Source organism: Oryctolagus cuniculus, chromosome 1 (genome assembly GCF_051225735.1).
Source record: "Oryctolagus cuniculus isolate XC-2025 breed Fujian yellow rabbit chromosome 1, ASM5122573v1, whole genome shotgun sequence".
Lineage (NCBI taxonomy): Eukaryota > Metazoa > Chordata > Mammalia > Lagomorpha > Leporidae > Oryctolagus > Oryctolagus cuniculus.
The window spans coordinates 225,674,484-225,690,158 of NC_142867.1; the positions used below are offsets into that span (position 1 = coordinate 225,674,484).

The 15,675-nt window shown below is 39.5% G+C and overlaps 1 protein-coding gene and 1 long non-coding RNA gene across 2 annotated transcripts in view; one reads left to right on the forward strand and one right to left on the reverse strand.

The window, feature by feature from the left end:
- The window catches only part of LOC127493200 (uncharacterized), a 113,641-nt gene that overhangs the window by 37,958 nt on the left and 60,008 nt on the right, over nt 1–15,675 (forward strand). The window lies entirely within an intron of this gene.
- Nucleotides 1–15,675, reverse strand: part of LOC100349703 (N-acetyllactosaminide alpha-1,3-galactosyltransferase-like 1) — a 28,270-nt gene that overhangs the window by 9,273 nt on the left and 3,322 nt on the right. Inside the window, exon 3 of the mRNA XM_089323633.1 lies at nt 15,530–15,609. Coding sequence (XP_089179759.1) covers nt 15,530–15,609 — 80 coding nt within the window. The remainder of the gene's footprint in view (nt 1–15,529; nt 15,610–15,675) is intronic.

The following is a 15,675-nucleotide window of genomic DNA, read 5'->3' on the forward strand; positions in this document are numbered from 1 at the left end:
TTGAGTTCCTGCCACCTTCATGGAAGACTTGCTTTGATTTCCAAAGCTTCTAGCTTTGTCCAAGCCCATTCCCAGTCATCGCAGACATTTGAGGCGTGAATCAGCAGATAGAATCTCTCTCTCTCTCTCTCTCTCTCTCTCATTCTTTGCCTTTCAAATAAATTTTTAAAAAGCACACAGTGACATATCACCTCACTCCAGTTAGACTGGCTATTACCAAAAAATAACAAGTGCTGGCAAGGATATGGAGAAAAGAGAACCCTGCACTCTGTTGACAGGTATGCCAATTAGCAATGCCATTGTGGAAAACAGTATGGAGGTTCCATCAGTCCCACTACTAGGTATATGCTCAAGGGAAATGAGAGCAGTCTATTGAAGAGAAATCTACAGTTATGTTTATTGTAGCACTATTCACAATAGCCAAGAAATAGAAACAATCTAAGTTTCCATAACTGCTGGATGGGTGAAGAAAATGTGGTACTTATATACCATGGAATACTATTCAGCAATAAAAGGATGCAGTCCTGTTGTTTGAGACAATATGACTGAAACTGGAGATTATTGTGTTAAGCAAGATAAGCCAGGCACAGAGAAACAAGTACTTCATTATCTCATTCATATATGGAATTGAAATATTTGATCTTATAGAAGTTGACAGTAAAATGATGGTTACCAGCTGTTGGAAAGAGGAGGGAGGGAGAGATGGGGAAAGGTTGATTAATGGGCACTAAGGTACAGTTAGATAGGAGAAAGAAGTTATGATGTTATGATGTACATAGGATGACTATAGTTAATAATAAAATACTGTGTATTTCAAAAGCTAGTAGAAAGGACTTTGAATGCTTTCTACATAAAGGAATGATAAATATCTGAAAATATACGTATATTTACCCTAATCTGAACATTATACAATGTATACATGTATTGAATCATCACATGGTACCCATAAATATATATAAATTTTGTATCAGTTAAAAACAAAAAAGTTTAAGAAGGAAAAATAAGCTCAAACTCTATAATAAAGAAATGCAAATTGAATTGAGATATTTCAACTATTTTGCCAATAACAAAATGTTTGATATTACTAGACTAATATAGAGTGAATAAATAAAACAAGTAAAATATTACTAACATTTATCCACTGTAGATTAACAAATGAATGGTACAATTTTTAAAGGGCAATTTATCAACTTGAATCAAAATATACATCATTATAACTGATGATTCCACCCAAAGGATTTATCTGACAGATAAATTCATACAATGATATACAAAAATATATATACGTGAATGTTCACTGAAACATTTACAATAGCCCCCAAATTGTAAATAATACAAAATCAATAGAAAATTGACTAAACAGATTTGATACATGTTAAAGGAAATATTACAAGACCATTGAGAAGAATGAAGTTTTCCCTGAGTGTTAATGGCAAAATCAAGAGGTGTCATTAGGGGCTGGCATTGGTACAGTAGGTTAAGCTGCTGCCTACAACAGTGGCATCCCATATGGACGCCAGTTCTATTCCTAGCTGCTCCACTTCCTATCCAGCTCCCTACTAATGTGACTAGGAAACAAACAAAAGAGGCCCAACTGTTTGGGCCCTACTCCCTGTGTGGGAGACCTGGAGAAAGCTGCTGGCTCCTAGCTTAAGTCTGGCCCAGCCCCAGGCATTATGGCCATCTGGGGAGTAAACTGGCAGATAAAAGATCTCTCTCTCTCTCTCTCTCTCTCTCTCTCTCTCTCTCTCTCTGTAATGCTGACTTTCAAATAAGTAAATCTTTTAAAAAGGTGTCATTAATGGAAATTTCAGAATTTCAGGTTGCTTCTAAAGACATTTTTTTCTTTTCCCTTACTAATACCAGAAGTGTTAAATCAGATAGAGTGCTATAGCTTTCTTATTACAACCCTTAGTTGTCTGATTATTGATAAAATAGACCCTATAAAAGACCCAATATAAAAAGCCTTAAAAGTAACAACTTTTTTTTTTTTTTTGATGGGCAGAGTGGACAGTGAGAGAGAGAGACAGAGAGAAAGGTCTTCCTTTTCCGTTGGTTCACCCCACAATGGCCGCTGCGGCCAGCGCACTGCAGCTGGCACACCACGCTGATCCGAAGCCAGGAGCCAGGTGCTTCTCCTGATCTCCCATGCGGGCGCAGGGCCCAAGGACTTGGGCCATGCTCCACTGCACTCCTGGGCCACAGCAGAGAGCTGGACTGGAAGAGGAGCAACTGGGACAGAATCTGGCACCCTGTCCGAGACTAGAACCTGGGGTGCTGGCGCTGCAGGCAGAGGATTAGCCTATTGAGCTGCGATGCCGGCCAAAAGTAACAACTTTAAGCCCTAGAGACTTCCCAAGATAGCTGCAATTTGATGACAGAAAAGCCAAACATATGTCTTTAAACTGAATTATATCATTGTTATTATATTATGAGTTGAATTTTTTGTTCATACTTAGAATTAAACCAGGCAGAGAGCTGAGGTTCTTCTACTTGATCATTCCTAGATACAAAGAGAAAATCAAGTTAAAAATAGTCCATTTATTTGACAAATATTTGTTAAGTTGCTATGTATGACTAAGGCATGAGAAACACAATTTGCTGCTTATGCTATAAGTAGGAACATTTAGATTTAGCTCCTTCCCTCTCCTAGGAAGCTAACAGGAAAGAAAATGTTCAGTAGACAATTACAGTACAGGGTAGTAAGTGCTGATAGGGAAAAGCAAAACTCCCTGGAATCATGTAGGTGGGGCATCCAACATAAAGTTGACGTTAAAGGAAACCTCTTGGTGAAGAAAACACACTAAGTTGGATTGGAAATATAAGAGCTAGTGAAAGAAAGTAGTGTATGTTATAGAGATCATAACCAAAGGTTAGGAAGGCCAGGAGGAGTATGATATTTGAAGGGTGGGAGGTGTATATATTTTAAAATTAACAGAGCAGGAAGAAAAATGTATTTTCAGATAAAAATGCAAATTTAATTCATTTGTCAATCATTATGCGACAAATGGGATTGGAATAAGAATGCAAATGTTTGTCTTTGACTTTGTTTTTTTCTTCTAAAGATTTTATTTATTTATTTATTTGAGAGATAGAGTTACAGACAATGACAAGGAGAGAGAGAGAGAGAGAGAGATGTCTTCCATCTGCTGGTTCACTCCCTGATGGCTGCAACGGCCAGAGCTGTGCTGATCTGAAGCCAGGAGCTTCTTCCAGGTCTCCAACATGGATGCAGGGGCCCAAGGATCTGGACCATCTTCCACTGCTTTCCCAGGCCACAGCAGAGAGCTGGATCAGAAGAGGAGCAGCCGAGACTAGAACTGGCACCCTTACGGGATGCCAGTGCCTCAGGTGGAGGATTAACCTACTGAGCCACAGCGCCCACCCCTTGTCTTTGACTTTCATTGAAAGATAGGATCCACTTAAGGTTTTTTTTTTTTTTTAGTTCTTTTAAGTTAATTATTCAACTTACAATGTTGTTATTAGGCAACTTTATTTTACAAACTTGGGATATTTTGCAAAATGAAAAGAGTAACTTTAAGCGAGTTGTGCTCTGGAGAGATGGAGTAGTTGTAATTTTCCCTACGTCTTCCACTGAATACAGCTAAAAATCCTAGATGTTATACGCAAAGCGTAAGACTCTCAAAGGTAGAGAGCAGAAAGAAGATGAGTTAGGGACCTAGTGACCTAACAGTTAACATGGTGGTGAGTTTCCTGGGCTATTCTGTCATATATATACCAACATGTATACTAGAGAAGCCAGCAATCCAGAAACATCAATGCCAGAAGAGCCCTAAGAAAATCCTGCTCTGTATTAAGGACCTAGAAAAGTGCAACCCAGCAAGACAGAAAAATTTTAGACACTAACCAGTCTACACAACCAGATGGCATAGAAAAATTGTGACCTCTACCTCTACTCCCCTCAGTAGAGGTCAAGTAGAGACTTGCCCTACTGTAATGAGGCTCCCATCTCCTCTTAATTGATGTGGAATGAAAGGAGAATAAAAGAGGTTACTTAGAACTTTGATCACTGCTCAGCAATTAAGGCTATCTCCAAATGGTGTCAGTGGATACCAGGCGGGGAGCCTGAATTCCTATCTCCACTTGTCAATAGATAGGTGTTCCCAGCCCTCAAACTCCTATTCCTGGTTTCAATGGGACAGAGTAGAAAAACAAATTTTGCCATCAACTGACAGTAATGAGGCAATGTCAACCCATTTCCCAGCTGAAGCAGTGTCTGGAATCTCATAATATGAACCTAAAATATCCAAGTTTCATTTATTAATTTTATTTAAAGTATACAACTTTAATGTATTTCATGTATATAGAGACTCAGGAACATGGTGATACTTCCTACCCTATCCTATTTCCCGCCCACACTCCAACCCTTCTTCCTCCTCCCTCTTCTATTCCCACTCTTAATTTTTTCAAAGATGTTTTCAGTTACTTTATAATCATAAGGTTAACCCTATAGTAAATAAAGAGTTCAACAAATAGTATGAAAAAAAAAACATTGTTCCTCAATAGTAGAGACAAGGGCTGTAAACAATCATTGAATTTCAAAATATCCATTTTACTCTCTTACATTAAATTTTAGGTATTCTATTAGTTACCCCAGATCAAGGAAAACATATGATATCTGTCATTTTTGGACTGCCTTATTTCACTAGTATAATGATTTCCACTTGTATCCATTTTGTTGCAAAAGACAGGATTTCTTTTTGTTTGTTTGTTTGTTTTTGAAGCTGGGTATAGGGTATATACACAATAATTTATTTATCCAGTCATCAGTTGATAGAAATCTGGGTTGATCCATGTCATAGCTATTGTGAACTGACTTACAATAAACATAGAGGTATAGAAAACTCTTTTTTTCAAAGATTTATTTTTATTTATTTTAAAGACAGAGTTATATAGAAAGGTAGAACCAGAGAGAGAGAGAGAGAAAGAGAGAGAAAGAGAGAGAGAGAGAGAGAGAGAAAGGTCTTCCATCCACTGGTTCACTCCCTAAATGTCTGCAATGGACAGAGCTGAGCTGATCCAAAGCCAGGATCCAGGAGCTTCCTCCAGATCTTCCATGTGGGTGCAGGGGCCCAAGGACTTGGGCTATCTTCTACTGCTTTCCCAGGTGATAGCAGAGAGCTGGATCAGAAGTGGAGGAGCCGGGACTCAAACTGGTGCCCATATAGGATGCCAGCACTGCAGGCCAGGGCTTTAACCTGCTGTGCAAGAGCACCTGCCCCAGAAAACTCTTTTATATAGTTTGGATAAATTCCCAGGAGTGAGATGACTGGATCATATGGTAGGCCTATATTCAGATTTCTAAGGTATCTCCATACTGTCTTTCACAATGGCAGAAGTTTACATTCCTACCAACAGTGGATTAGGATACCTGTATCCCAACATCCACTCCAACATTTGTTGTTGATTTCTGTGTGAGAGCCATTCTAACTGGGGTGAGGTGAAATCTCATTATGGTTTTGATTTGCATTCCCCCGATGGTTAGTGATCCAAACATTTTTGCATGTGTCTGTTGATCATCTGAATTTCCTTTCTTTAAAAATGCCTGTTCAAGTCCTTTGCCTGTTTCTTAACTGGGTTGCTTGTTTTGTTGTTGTTGAGTTTCTTGAGCTCTTTATAGATTTTGGATATTAATCCTTTATTAGTTGCATAGTTTGGAGATATTTTCTCCCATTTCTGTTGGTTGCCTCTTTGATGAGTGTTTATTTTTTAGTGCAGAAGCTTCTTAGCTTGATGAAATCCCATTTGCCAACTTTGGATTTGATTGCCTGTGCTTCTGGGGTATTTTCCAAGAATTCTTTACCTACACCAATGTGTTGCAGAGTTTTCCCAATGTTTTCTAGTAATTTGATGATATTGGGTCATAGATTTGCATCCTTGACCTATTTTTGAGTGGATTTTTGTATAAGGTGTAAGGTAGGGGTCTTGTTTCATACTTCTGCATGCAGAGATCCAGTTTTCCCAGTACCATTTGTTGAAGAGACTGTCCTTGCTCTAGGGGTTGATTTTAGCTCCTTGGTAAAATATAACTTGGTTGTAGATGCATGGATTGACTTCTGGAGTTTCTATTCTGTTCCATTGATCTCCACATCTGTTTTTGTGTCAGTATCAGGTTGACTTGATTATAACTGCCCTGTAGGATATTTTGAAATCTGGTATTGTAATGCCTCTGGCTTTGTTTTTGTTGTATAAGATTGCTTTAGCTATTCAGGGTCTCTTGTGTTTCCATTTGAATTTTAGCATCTTTTTTTCTAGATTTGAGAAGAATGTCATTGGTATCTTCATTGGGACCACATAAACCTATAAATGTCTTTCAGCAGTATGGACATTTTGATGATATCAGTTCTTCCAGTCCATGAACATGGAAGGTTTTTCCACTTTCTTCTGTCTTCATTTCTTTTTTTAATGTTTTGTAATTTTTATCATAGAGATCTTTAACATCCTTGGTTAAATTTATTCCAAGCTGTTTAATTTTTTGTGGCTATTATGAATGTGATTGATTTTGAAAGTTATTTTTCAGCCATGGCATTGTCTATGTATACAAAGGCTATTGATTTTTGTGTTAATTTTAAGTTAAGCCATTTTACCAAACTCTTTTATGAGTTCCACTAGTCTCTCAGTGGAGCTTTTTGGATCCCTTATATATAGAATCATGTCATCTACAAACAGGGATAAGTTCAACTTCCTCCTTCCCAATTTGTATCTCTTTGGTTTCTTTTTGTGACCTAATGGCTCTGGCTAAAACTTCCAGGACTATATTGAATAGCAATGGTGGAAGTGGGCATCTTGGACTGGTTTCTAGATCTTAGTGGAAATGCTTCCAAATTTTCCCCATTCAATATGATGGTGGCTATGGGTTTGTCATAAATTGCCTTGATTTTGTTGAGACATGGTCTTTCTAAACCCAATGTACTTGAGGATTTTATCACGAAAGAATGTTGTATTTTATCAAATGCTTTCTCGGCACCCATCAAAATAAATTATATGGCTTTAATTCTTCAATTTGTTAATGTGATGTATCACATTTACTGATTTGTGAATGTTGAATCATTCCTACATACCTGGGGTAAGTCCCAATTGGTCCGGGTGAATGGTCTTTCTGATGTGTTGTTGGAATCAATTAACTAGTACTTTGTTGTGGATTTTTGCATCTAAGTTCATCAGAGATATTGAGCTATAGTTCTCTTTGTTGTATCTATTTCTGGTTTAGGAAATAAGATGATTCTGGCTGCATAGAAGAAGTTTGGGAAGATTTCCTCCCTTTCAATTGTTTTGAATAGCTTGAGAATTGAAATTAGTTCTTTTAATGTCTGTTCTTTTAATACAGCATGAAGCCATCTGGTCCTGGGCTTTTCTTTTTTGGGAGGGACTTTATTACTGATTCAATTTCTGTCTTGGTAATTGGTCTGTTTATGTTTTCTGTCTTCATGACTGAATTTTGGTTGGTCATATGTGTCTAGGAATCTATCCATTTCTTCCAGGTTTGCCAATTTGTTGACATCCAGCTCTTTGTTGTAATTTCTGATGATTCTTTTTATTTCTGTGGTGTCTGTTGTAACATTTCCTTTTTCATCTCTGATTTTATTGATTTGGATCTTTTTTCTATTTTTTTGATTAGTTGGGCCAAAAGTATGTCAAGTTTGTTTGTTATTTCAAAAAACCAGCTTTTCATTTGACCTTTTGCATTGTTTTGTTTCAATTTTGTTTATTCTTTAATTTTAATTACTTATTTTCTCCTACTAATTTTGGCTTTCATTTGTTGTTGTTTTTATAGGTTCTTGAGATGCACTGATGGTTCATTTATTTGGTACTTTTGCAATTTCTTCCTGTAGGCACCAATTGCTGTAAACTTTCCTCTTAGCACTGCATTGCTATATCCCATAAGATTTGATATGTTGTATTGTCATCTTCATTTGTTTCCAGAAATATTTTGATTTCTCTTTTGATTTCATCTATGACCCACTGTTCACTCAGGAGCATGTTATTCAGTCTCCAGGTGTTTCCATATATTCTAGAGATTCTTGAGTTGTTGATTTCCAGCTTCAACCTATTGTCGTCAAAAAGGATGCATGGTATGAATTTTTTGGATTTGCTGGGACTTACTTTATAGCCTAGCATGTGGCCTATCCTAGATAAAGTTCCATGTACTAGTAAGAAGAATGTGTATTCTGTAACTGTGGGATAAAAAGTTCTGCAGAAATCAGGCCCATTTGGCCATAGTGTCAATTAACTCTGTTGTTTCTTTGTTGATTTTCTGTCTACTTGATTGATGAAAATTGGGTGTTGAAGTCCCCCATTACTGTTGTATTAGAGTCTATGTCTACCTTTAGATCCATTAATGTTTATTTTAAATAGCCAGGAACCCTGTAATTGGGTGCATATACATTTATTATACTCATATTGTCATGTTGAATTGATCCCTTAATCATTACATAGTGCCGTTGTTTGACTCTTAACAGTTTTTGTGTTAAAGTCTATTTTGTTTGATAATACCTGCCTTTTTTGCTTTCCATTAGCATGGAATATCTTTCCATCCTTTCACTTTCAGTCTGTGGGTATCTTCGTTAGTGAGATGTGTTTCTTGTAGGCAGCAAATACATGGGTTTTGTTTTTTAATCCATCCAGCCAGTTTGTATCTTTTAACTGGAGAGTTGAGGCCATTTACATTCAAGGTGACTATTGATAAGTAATGACTTGGCACTGCCATCTTTCTTTTTTTCTTTCTTTCTTTCTTTCTTTCTTTCTTTCTTTCTTTCTTTCTTTTTTTGACAGGCAGAGTTAGACAGTGAGAGAGAGAGACAGAGAGAAAGGTCTTCCTTCCGTTGGTTCACCCCCAAAATGGCCACTACGGCTGGCGCACTGCGCCAATCTGAAGCCAGGAGCCAGGTGCTTCCTCCTGGTCTCCCATGCAGGTGCAGGGCCCAAGCACTTGGGCCATCCTCCACTGCCTTCCAGTCCAGCAGAGAGCTGGACTGGAAGAGGAGCAACCGGGACAGAATCTGGCGCCCCAAATGGGACTAGAATCCTGGATGCCAGGGCCACAGGTGGAGGATTTGCCTAGTGAGCCATGGCACCAGCCTGGCACTGCCATTTTTCCATAAATATTTTTATTGTTTGCTTTGGATTTGCTTTATACTTTTACTAAGAGATTTTCTGCCTTCACATTCTTTCTTAATGGTGACTTCCTTTCTGTGTTTCTGTGTGTAGCACATCCTAAAGCATCTTTTGTAAGGCTGTATGAGTGGTGACAAATTCTTTCCATTTCTCTTTGTTGTGGAAGGTCTTTATTTCACCTTAATTCATAAATGAGAGCTTTGCAGGATATAGTATTCTGGGTTGACAGTTTTTTTTTCTCTTAAGATTTGGATTATGCCTCTCTATTCTCTCCTAGCCTATAGAAGTTCTGATGAGAAGTCAGCTGTGAGTCTAATTGGATATCCTCTGAAAGTAATCTGATATTTCTCTTATGCACTTTTTAGAATCTTTTCTTTATGCTGACTGTGGGGAGTTTGACTACAAGGTGTCATGGTGAATATCTTTCCTGGTCATGTCTGTTTGAATTTCTGTATGCTTCCTGTACTTAGATGTCCCTTTTTTCCCCAAATTAGTTAAGTTTTCTGTAATTATTTCACTAAAAAAGCCTTCTAATTCATTCTCTCTTTCCATGCCTTCAGAAACTCCTGAGACCAGTATGTTGGGTCACTTGATAGTATCCCATAAATCTCTGACATTGCTCTTTCAGTTTTCTAATTTCTTCTTCCTTTTTTGGTCTAACTGTAAAATTTTCAGATTTGTCTTCTAACTCAGATGTTCTTTCTTCTGCCTCACGGCATCTGTTCTTCAGGCTTTCCACTATATTTTTACTTGTTCTATTGAATTCTTCATTTCCAATATTTTGTTTTGATTTCTCTTTAAAATCTCAGTTTCATGGGAAAAATTTTCATTCATGCCATGTTTGCATTTTTTAGTTCATGAATTTGCTTCTGATTACTTCTAGATAATCCTATGATTAATTTTTTGAATTTCACTTCTGGCATTTCATCATTCTATCCATCTTCACATTCTAATATCAAAGTGTTGTGTTCTTTTGGGGGCATCATACTGTCTTCTTATTCTTGTTTCTCAAATTGCTGTGTTTATTATTAGGCATTTGTGGTAATACTGGGGTGTGTGTGTGTGTGTGATAGCTTTTATCTTTGGATTATGCTTCTATGGCTTAGTGGGGTGTCTCCTCTCTCAGTGAAAACCCAGAGGCATATGCTGGGTGTGGTCAGGGAGCTCTGATCAGTGCTCCAGGGTGAGGGGAGTGTCCAAGGTGATGCCCAAGTTGGGTGTGGTAAATCCTCTTTTTTTTTTTCCTCAAGTCAGAGGGGAGGTTTGTCCAGCTCTGTTGGCATAGTCTCACACTCAATCTCCACTCCTAAAAGTAGATCCAATTCTTGGGCACTAGCCACAGTGGGTACAATTTTTATCCACACTGTCACAAAAACCACAAAAGGATCTATGCAGTCCTCAGAATGAACACAGATCCTGCAGCAATGACCCTCACCAGGGAATCAGGGAGCCCTGAGCATGCGGAGCTGCCCACAGCAACTGCCCAAAGTCCCAGCCAAACCCTGAACCCTCCCACACAGCCACAGTGTTTCCATAGTCCTGACACACAAGGCTCCCACTGTCATGAGCACCCATCCCCCTGTTAATTCTCTCAGCCATAGTCAGGCATCTCCTCTCAGCTGGTTACTGGGCTCGTGGACATGAGCTGGTGCAGCTGTTATGTTTTTCCAAAATTGCACCTGCCCTCTCTTGGCTGGTTATAAGACACTGGTCCAAGTGGTCAGGAGAGAGAAACATGCCCCCTCTTTTTTCCCTCTATGTTGGCAGGTATACTCTTTCCAAAAGGGCTCCAAGCTGGGCCCACACCAGGCTCTTCTCACAGCTTTATCGCCAGTGGCTTGGGCTGCTGCAGTCTAGTCTCACCTCACTCCAGAGCTGGTGCTGAGGTTCTCAGCTGCTGGGAGCCCGGGCTGTGCACATCCACACCCTCCACATAGGTTCACAGTGTCCCCCCAACTTGTGTGGAGTTTCTTCTGCCATTTTCTCCCTAACCCTTCCCTGAAATTGCACTCTTGCCACATTTTTTAACTATCCTCCCCTAGACTAGAGCCATAAGCTCCCTCCCTATTCTGCCATCTTTTTCATTATCCATTGCATTTTTTAATTTCATTTATTGAATTCTTCATTTCTAATATTTCATTTTGATTTCTCTTTAAAAATCTCAACTTCATCAGAAGAAGTTTCATTCATATCATGCATGGATTTCTTTACTTCATGCATTTGCTTCTCATTGCTTCTGAGTAATCTTAGGATTAATCTTTTGAATTCCATTTCATACATTTCATCAGTCTCTTCATCTTCACATTCTACTATTGAAATGTTGTTATTTTCCTTTGTGCAGGTCATGCTGTCTCCCTTATTGTTTCTTGAATTTCTATTTATTTTTAGGCATTTGTGGAGATACTCGTTGATTTTTTTCTTATGATGGCTCTTTTCTTTGAACTGTGCTATGCCTCTGTGGCTTAGGGAATGTTTGCACTTTCAGTGAATACCCAAAGGTACGTGTGGTGTGTGATAAGGAGCTCTGGTCAGTGCTCCAGGGTGGGGCAAGTATCCAGGGTGACACCCAAGTTGGGCATGGTAGATCTCTTGTCAACAGAAAATGGGGGGTGAGGAACAGTATGGTAACCTCTGTTGGTATGATTACTCCCTCATCACCTCTCTTCCAAGGTGAGCAATGCCTAGGTTTAGCCCTCTGTGGGTGCAGTCACTTGTGTTGCTGTATGAACCACACAAAGAATCTGTGAATCTGTGAATCCTCACTGAGTACAGATCCTGCTGCAATGACCCTGCACCAGGCAATCAGGAGGCTCTAAGCATATGGAGCTCCACACAGTGATTGCCCAGAGGCCCAGCTACACCTGTGCCCTCTCTTGCAGTCAGAGTCCCCACGGTTTCATCACACAAGGCTCCCACAGTCACAGGGTACAGAGGATCTGCTCTGCCCTACTAGCCTGCCTGGTCCACAGAGAGGCAGACATTCCCAGAGCCAGCTGCCTGTGGGTATTCTGCCTAGGTGGTTTGAGCCCCAGGACCTATGGTATGTTGGGAGGCTTGGGGCACCTCACGTCCTTCGTGGGTGTGCAGCTCCCTGTCAGTTCTCCCAGCCAGACTCAAAGTGGAGAAGGTATATTTTTCCCTCTGCTAGTCTCTGGGGCACGTGCATACACAAGGGCCACTGGCCGAATGTTGCCTTCTCCCTGCCAGTTTCACCAGAGCTGCCACCACCAGTGCTGCTGAGAGGATGGCGTCTTATCTCTGCCAGTTACTGTGCACATACACAAGGGCTGCCGCAGCTGCCACTGATGCCCAAAATGGTGCCTGCCCTCTCTCAGCCAGTTGCCAGGTGTGGTTTTGGGGGGACTGGGTGAGAGAAACGTGTCCCCCTCTTTTTTTTTTACTGGACCAGAGGGTACCCTCTGCCCCTTAGGGTTCCGGTTCAGACTCACACATGCTCTCCCTCTGGCTATGTCAGCCGTAGCCGTGGCACAGGTTGCTGCAGTCTGATCTCATCTCAGTCTCCCACTTTCTCCCACTCTCAGCTGCTGGAGTAGTTTGTTGTGTATGTGTTCGTGCTGCACGTCCACACCTTGCACGTAGATCCACGATGTTCCTCTTCCTTCCACAGAATTTCTACTGCAGTTTCTCTCTAACTCTCCCCTAAGAATGTACTTCCTACACTTTTTTTAATGCCGTTCCCTATTCCACCATCTTGAAATTTCAATATCCAGCTTTAAAAAAATTAATCATACCAAGAAACCAGAAATACCCCACCTTAAATGAGAAAAGGTGATCTGTGGATGCCAATTATAGCACAGACAATAGAATTATGAAAATTTTAAAAATACTTCAGTAAGCAATTAGAAACACACTTGAGATGTATGAAAACATAGAAAGTCACAACGAAGAAATAGAAATCCTTACCAAAGGTATAGAAGAAATGAGGGACTGGTGCTGTAGCACAGTGGGTAAAGTTGCCTGCAGTGCCAGTATCCCATATGGGCGCCAGTTCAATTCCCAGCTACTCCACTTCCAATCCAGCTCCCTGCTAATGTGCCAGGGAAGGCACTGGAGGATGGCCAGAGTGCTTGGGCCCCTGCACCCATGAAGCTCCTGGTTCCTGGCTTCAGATCAGCCCAGCTCCAGCCACTGCAGCCATTTGGGGAGTGAACAAGTGGATGGACGATTCTCTCTCTCTCTCTCTCTCTCTCTCTCTGCCTTTCAAATAAATAAATAAATAAATAAATCTTAAACTTAAAAATATAAGAACTGATATTAAAACTCAGTGGATAGTCTCAACAGAATGGAGAGGACAGAGGAAAGAATTAATGTGCTTGAAGATGGAATAATAGAAATCAATATGAATGACAGAAAAAAACTTTAAAAAAGAACAAACAAGAGCCTTCATAGAAGAAGAGAAAGAGGTTAGGGCTGAAAAGTATTTTTAAAAATCAATGCTTGGGGGCCGGTGCTGTGGCTCAGTAGGTTAAAGCCCCCATCTGCAGTGCCAGCGTCTCGTAGGGACACCAGTTCGAGTCCCAGCTGCTCCACTTCTGATCCAGCTCCCTGATGATGGCCTGGAAAAGCTGTAGAAGATGTGCTTGCACCTGCATGGGAGACCGGAAGAAGCTCCTGGCTCCTGGCTTCACATCGGCTCAGTTGCAGTCGTTGTGACCATTTGGAGAGTAAACCAGTGGATAGAAGACCTCTCTCTTTTTCTCTCTGTCTCTCCCTTTCTCTCTCTGTTGCACTGCTTTTCAAATAAATACATAAATATTTTTAAAAACTTGTTCATTGTCTGCAGGAAAAGGTATCGTAAAATTTGGAAATGTGTGCATATATATATATATATATGTCCGTATAAACGCATATACATATATATACACACACACATACATATACACGTGCATGTAATATTTCTGAACTAATACACAAGAAATTTATCAGTGGTTGCCACTAGGGAATTCAGTCTGATTTTTTTCTTCTTTCTGCCTAACATCACCATGAGAATCCATTTGACTCCAGCTAGTTTGGCCTCAACTGTTTGTAGAATATTTATAAGACAGATTCTTACCAACAGACATAGATCTTCTGTAGGTGATTCTTCATTCTTTAGATAAATAAGAAGAGTCATTTTAGTCTCAAATTTGAACAAAGGCTGATTGCAATTAGAATAGCAAAAAAAAAAAAAAACCCTAAAATTAAAATTCATTCATTCACTCACTTGTTGACCATATACTTACTAAATGCTCACTATTATGCCAGGCATAATGTCACTGTTCTAGAATACCAAATCCAGGCCTGCCATTAGCTTATGGTCTATGTCTTTCCTTTTGATTAATATGGACCTTAATTACCTTCAAAAGGATGATATGAATACTCTTACAAGTGATTGTAAATGTTTCCCATTAAAGTACAATACCCCTGGAGGGCAAATGATCTGTGGAGCTAGATACCAAAATGACAGGGTTAATTTTAAAAGACATTAACTCACACAGTATAGCTGCTTTTCAAATAGTATCCAGTAACATTGCAGTGGTTGTAAAGGAGATCATAAGGGAGAATGTGGAGGAAGTAAGAACTTGAATTTTTTTCTATGAGAGAATTTCAGCAGCTTCATAAATTTGACCCCCAGGACAGCCATGTTTCTACAGCAGATTGCTTTCAGTTTTGTTTGCATTAGATGAAGCTTTGATGTAGTTTAAAATTTATGTAAAACTATCCTTCTAGCTTGCTTTATCTCATTATAATATAAAATAGGGTATTTCTGACATATTTTTCTTTGTTTATTGTCTCTCCTCTCAACCTAGAGTGTAAAGCTACATAAGAGCATTGGTGCTGGATCATTGCTGTTTTTCCAACTCCCAGAACAGAGCCTGGCACCAAAGTGGTCAATAGGTGTTTACTGAATGTTAATAAAAATGAAACAATTGGAGCTGGCATTGTAGCACAATGGATTAAGCTGCCACCTGTGGTGCTGGCATCGGATATGGGTGCCGCTTCAAGTCCTGGCTGCTCCACTTCCAATCCAGGTCCCTACTAATGTGCCTCGGAAAGCAGCAGAAGATGGCCCAAGTTCTTGGGCCCCTGCTACCCAAGTGGGAGACTAGAAGATGCTCCTGGCTTCAGCCTGGCCCAGCCCTGGATGTTGTGGCCATTTAGGGAGTGAAACAGTGCATAGAAAAACTCTTTCTCTCCTTCTTTCTCTGCAACCCTGCCTTCAAATAAATAAATCTTTAAAAAATTAAATAATTAGTACATTTGTTCCCCCAAAGAAAAGAGAATTTCTGACTAATGTAGGAATTGTTATTACTATCTTTTGGACAAAGCTCAGCATTTTAAATCAACTCTGCCAATCATTAAAAATAATTATTTATTAATATTTTATATTTACCTGAAATGATGTTCAAGGTGTATCAGTGATAAAACAGATAGAATCAGTACTAGGAATTTTCGTCTAGTACTCATTCTTTCCTAGAAAATAAGGAGAAAAGTTTTTTCTTAAGCTAAAAACTACTCCCTTGCCATTTTCTAATGATA